At 41.6% G+C, this 5,121-nt stretch overlaps 1 protein-coding gene across 1 annotated transcript; it reads left to right on the top strand.

Moving 5' to 3' along the window:
* The first annotated feature begins 537 nt into the window (after window positions 1-537).
* Window positions 538-1,967, top strand: LOC137650763 (uncharacterized). Its single transcript, XM_068383919.1, has 2 exons — window positions 538-1,318; window positions 1,900-1,967. The coding sequence occupies exons 1-2, from the start codon at window positions 538-540 to the stop codon at window positions 1,965-1,967; spliced, it is 849 nt and encodes a 282-aa protein (XP_068240020.1).
* Window positions 1,968-5,121: the final 3,154 nt, after the last annotated feature.

Genomic DNA, 5,121 nt, shown 5'->3' with positions numbered 1-5,121 from the left:
GCATCACGGAAAGGGGAAATGTTTAATGTCGTTGTTTATATACAAGATATTTTAAAAATCTATTGTATTTTGGAAACTGATATTAAATTCATATATTATATGTAACGGATTTAAATTATATGCTCTACCAATAAAACGTATTTTGGAGGGGTGTTATCAATCCCGATATAACGTTCGAAATCAAGAATTTTTAAAATCTGTTTCCATATTTCCTTTCTTCACTGATATTTCTTCCCTGTTGGAGACCCTGGCCCAACAGCATCCTGCTTTTCCAACTAAGGTTCTAGCTTAGCTAATAATAATAATAATAATAATAATAATAATAATAATAATAATAATAATGGGAGAGGACTAATAAGTATAGAAGACTGCGTCTACATCGAGAATAGAGCACTGGGGCAATATCTGAAAACCAGTGGCTTAAGAGTACATGGGAAGAAGGACTGATAAAAGTAGACGAAGACCCAGAAATATAAAGAGACAGGAGAATGACAAACAACAGAAGACTGGTACAGCAAACCAATGCACGGACAATGCATGAGCCATACTAAAGAACTAGCCAGCGATGACTTCAGGCAATGGCTACTGCGGGGAGAGCTCAAGAAAGAAACTGAAGGAATGATAACAGCAGCACAAGATCAGGTCCTAAGAACCAGATATATTCAAAGAATGATAGGCGGAAATAACATCTCCTCCATATGTATGAATTGCAATACGAAAAATAAAACCATAAACCACATAGCAAGCGAATGTCCAGCACTTGCAGAGAACCAGTACCAAAAGAGGCATGATTCAGTGGCAAAAGCCCTCCACTGGAGCCTGTGCAAGAAACATCAGCTATCTTGCAGTGATAAGCGGTACGAGCACCAACCTGAGGGAGTGATACAAAACGATCAGGCAAAGACCCTCTGGGACTATGGTATCGGAACAGATAGGGTGTTACGTGCAATTAGACCAGACGTGAAGTTGATTGACAAAATAAAGAAGAAAGTATCACTCATTGATGTCGCAATACCATGGCACCCCAAAGTTGAAGAGAAAGAGAGGGAAAAAATTGATAAGTATCAAGACCTGAAAATAGAAACAACAAGGATATGGGATATACCAGTGGAAACTGTACCCATAATCATAGGAACACTAAGCACGATCCTAAGATCCCTGAAAAGGAAGCAAGGAAAACTAGAGGCTGGAGTTGCTCCAGGAATCATGCAGAAGATAGTGGGGCAGATTGGCTCAATTTTTCATAAGAATCTTTCACTTGATGATACAAGCACCAAATTTGGCACAAATGACGTTCAGGACCTACTTTTCAAGAAAAGTACGATCTCCAGCTGAAAATCCAAGATGGCTGCCACTTTTCAAGATGGCCGCCATGGCGAACTCCTATCAGCGCTCTTTACTAAGTGGAACTCCAATATGCATTATTTCTAAATATTCTGAACAATTATCTGGATGTATTTTACCAGATTGAACTTATTTGTATGTTTTGATTTCAAATAAGGCCACCCTTTTTCAAGATGGCGGCTGTTAAATGGATGTAAATTTGTTTTTTTAACCAAAATCTGTCTTTGTAAGCTGTGTTGTCAAAACTTAAAGGTCCATGGTTATATATTCCATCAAATGCTACATATGTTTGTATTGCTTTTATGAGAGTGATGTCAAAGCACAACCAGAGCACACTGGTGACATCACTGCTGTGAAACTCAGAATGGGGCTCAACGCTGGCTTGTAATGTACTAACTATAGTAGTAGCTATTACTAATTGTTGCAGTCCGAACTAACTTAACAGTAGTATACTTTAGTTTCCCAAATGCTATCTAATTAGCCCCATATGCATCTTAACTAGAAAATGTATGTAGTCGTAGTGTAGTTTTTAGATATCCGCGCCTGAATTGACAGGATGTGCCAGCACGGGAGAGTCACCCGGAAGGCGTACAGATCGCACGGAATCTAAATGGCTTGGATGAATGATCGGGCTAGGTGTAGGGCACCAGGTGCCTGAACCTAGTTGCATCCCATACATCAATGTGCTTAGATGTTTTGTACAGTTAGGCAGTAAAAGATAGCCCCTCGGCCTTTAACTGTATACGCAAGATGTCTGCGAACAACTCATTGAGTAGTGGAGCCAAAACTGACTGGGAAAAGTGTTGTCTCTGTCAGACAGACACGAAAGAAGAGCTTAAGTCTCCTCCAACACGTTATGCATGTAGCTCTGATGGCTATTCCATGATAGCCGTGAACATACCTAAATTTCAGGCAATCAACCTATTGCCAATCAAGCTAGATCCATCTCGTCTGGATGATGGAGATGGCATTGAGGATACACTGAGGCAAAACAATGCAAAGTATCACAAAAACTGTAGCGAGATGTTCAACAACAGCAAACTTGAACGTGCAACTAAGAGAGCTGCTGAAATTGAGAACAACCCTGATAAATTGCAATAAAAAATGCGAAGAACTAGCATGGAAATGGAACAGTGCTTACAATGTGACAAGAAGGAACCAGTGTCAGAGCTGCGACAAGCCATGACCATGCAGCTGAATGAGAGGCTCAACGAGTGTGCTTGTGATCTCAATGATGGCAAACTTCTAACAATATTGAGTGGCGGAGATGTAGTGGCCCTGGAACTTAAATACCATTGTTCTTGTCTAACCGCTCTGTATAACAGAGAGAGGGCATATATTGCTCAAAAGAACAAAGAAGCACTTGAGTCCTGCCAAGAAAAGCATATCTTCACCTTGGTGTTCTCTGAACTCCTGACCTACGTCATGGAGAAAAGATACAGCACTGATGAGCCAGCAGTATTCCCACTTGCTGAACTAGTAAGTCTCTAAAAGGAGAGACTTCAGCAGTTTGGGACAGACATGTCTGATGTCAACTCGACCAGACTGAAAGAAAGGCTGTTGTCCGAGATACCTGAACTAGTAGCCTACAAGAAAGGGCGAGACGTGCTTCTAGCATTTGAAAGAGACGCTGGTCCAGTCTTGTCAGAAACCTCCCCATACACTGATGGGATAGTTCTTGCTAAAGCCGCAAAGATACTGCGAAGACACATGGTAGAACATAAGTGTAAGTTTGAAGCAGTCTCCATGAGAATTAAGTGTATGATTCCTTGCCCTCAGCTTTGCTTCAATTCGTCTGTATGATCGAGCATGGGGCGGACATAAAATCCCAGCTCAGGTTTGGGGCGACTACAACTGACCTGGCAATGGCTCAACTCCTTCAATACAATTGCTTTGCCAAGTACAAAGAAGGTGCTGCCACACAACGGCATTCTAGAGAAAGAAAGACTCCACTTCCAGTGTACATGGAATGTCTGTTCATGCTAAGACCAGAAAGAGAGATCTTGTGGAAATGTTTCACGACCATGGTCTTAGTATCCCATATGATCGAGTGCTTGCAATATCAGCCCAGCTGGGAGAAGCACTTATAAGTAGATATGTTGAGGAAGGTGTGGTTTGCCCTCTCAAGCTGAGGAAAGGCCTATTCTGTACGAGTGCTATGGACAACATAGACCACAACCTATCATCTACCACTGCGACCTCATCATTTCATGGAACCAGCATCTCGATCTTCCAACATACAACACCAGATGATCAAGGAGAAGTTCGAGAACCAGTTCTTATCAAGAATAGCAATGTGAGGAAAGTCCCAGAACTTCCCGATTCCTACACAAATGTCCATCCCACTTTCTTTGCCAAAAAAAATCCATCTCCCCCCAAGGGCAATGTTACATACACATCCCTGCCAAGTCTCCTCTTAACAGAGGAATTTGAATGACTGCAGAAGGTGAGTCTCACGCAGGAAGTAGGCGATGAGGTCAATATCACTTGGTCAGCCCACCACGCAGAGAAGAAGCGAGGTCTTGACTTTGATGTTAGCTTAACCTCACTCTTACTTTTTCTACGTGATGAGGCCCATTCTATTGCCACAGTGAGACATTGTATGGACAAAGTCAATGACGCTATTGCTCACCTCAATCCAAACCAGGTTCCTGTGATAACTGCAGACCAGCCAATCTATGCTCTTGCCAAATAAGTCCAATGGCACTGGCCTGACCGGTATGGCAAGGACAGTTTTGTGACAATGGTTGGTGGACTCCACATATAGATGGCTGCATTTAAGTCACTAGGGACCCTGCTCCCGAATGGACAGGTGCTCTCACAGTCGTGCCAGCAGCTGACGAAATTTTGCTGCATAGGTCAATGTCGGGGACCATGCAAATACTACCGCTACACACTGAAGTGCACACAACTGTGTTCCTGCAAATGCAAGGAGTAAATGGATAGGTCAAGGGTAAATTCAAGCAAGCCAATTCAGTCTGTACTGCATTGCTGTATTGAATGATAGCTAGCACATGATATCACATCAGTAAGTTTACCCGAGTAATTTTTCGTCAAAAAATTTTATTATATCATCGCACTATTAGACAAATATGATAATGGGAATGCAGAATTGGACTATCTGTATCTAGAAACATATATTTGCATGAATAGATCATAAAAATAGCATCATGACATTAGTATTTACGCTAAATTCTACTGTACACTCATGTCAGAGGCGGCCATCTTGAAAAATGGTGGCCATTTTGTTTCTGAATTTGGAGATCGTACTCTTTTGCAAAAGTAGGTCCTGCTGCACAATCGTGCCAAATTTGGTGCTTGTATCACATAGTGAAAGATTGTTTCAGTAATCTGCCCCACTAAGAGTGTGATCCTAGGAGCAGTGCACATAAGGAAAGTGATGGACTCCTAAGGAAGCAGGATGCAACCCGGAACCCTACATTATAGATGCCATCCATTACTATACTCGCTTTTTTATATATACACATGAAAAGTGTTATTTTCAAATATCCTTGAGATTTCCCTCCATCACCACCCACTCTGAATTGCCTCTCTCCTAAGCGCACTTTTTCATTCATCCAGGATCAACTAATTTAACAAGCCACTTTAAGGCAAGAGCCTGTGCCGCTGTAGGGTATTGACTAAATCTAAAACAACAACATAAATTATATGTTGGTATCTCTAATATGCAAATAAACTTTAAAGGAACTTTTATTCTCTCTCTCTCTCTCTCTCTCTCTCTCTCTCTCTCTCTCTCTCTCTCTCTCTCTCTCTCTC

The sequence above is a fragment of the Palaemon carinicauda genome, chromosome 12, assembly GCF_036898095.1.
Source record: "Palaemon carinicauda isolate YSFRI2023 chromosome 12, ASM3689809v2, whole genome shotgun sequence".
Classification (NCBI taxonomy): Eukaryota; Metazoa; Arthropoda; class Malacostraca; order Decapoda; family Palaemonidae; genus Palaemon; species Palaemon carinicauda.
Note: the sequence above shows the minus strand (reverse complement) of the source record. Positions and strands in the feature narration are given on the sequence as shown.

What these genes read in the sequence shown, in the direction of transcription:
- LOC137650763 (XM_068383919.1), top strand. Translation starts at nt 538, where the DNA reads ATGAGCCATACTAAAGAACTAGCCAGCGATGACTTCAGGCAATGGCTA. An exon ending in GGACCTACTTTTCAAGAAAA is followed by an intron (nt 1,319 to 1,899) that starts GTACGATCTCCA and finishes CTGAATTGACAG; the next exon opens with GATGTGCCAGCACGGGAGAG.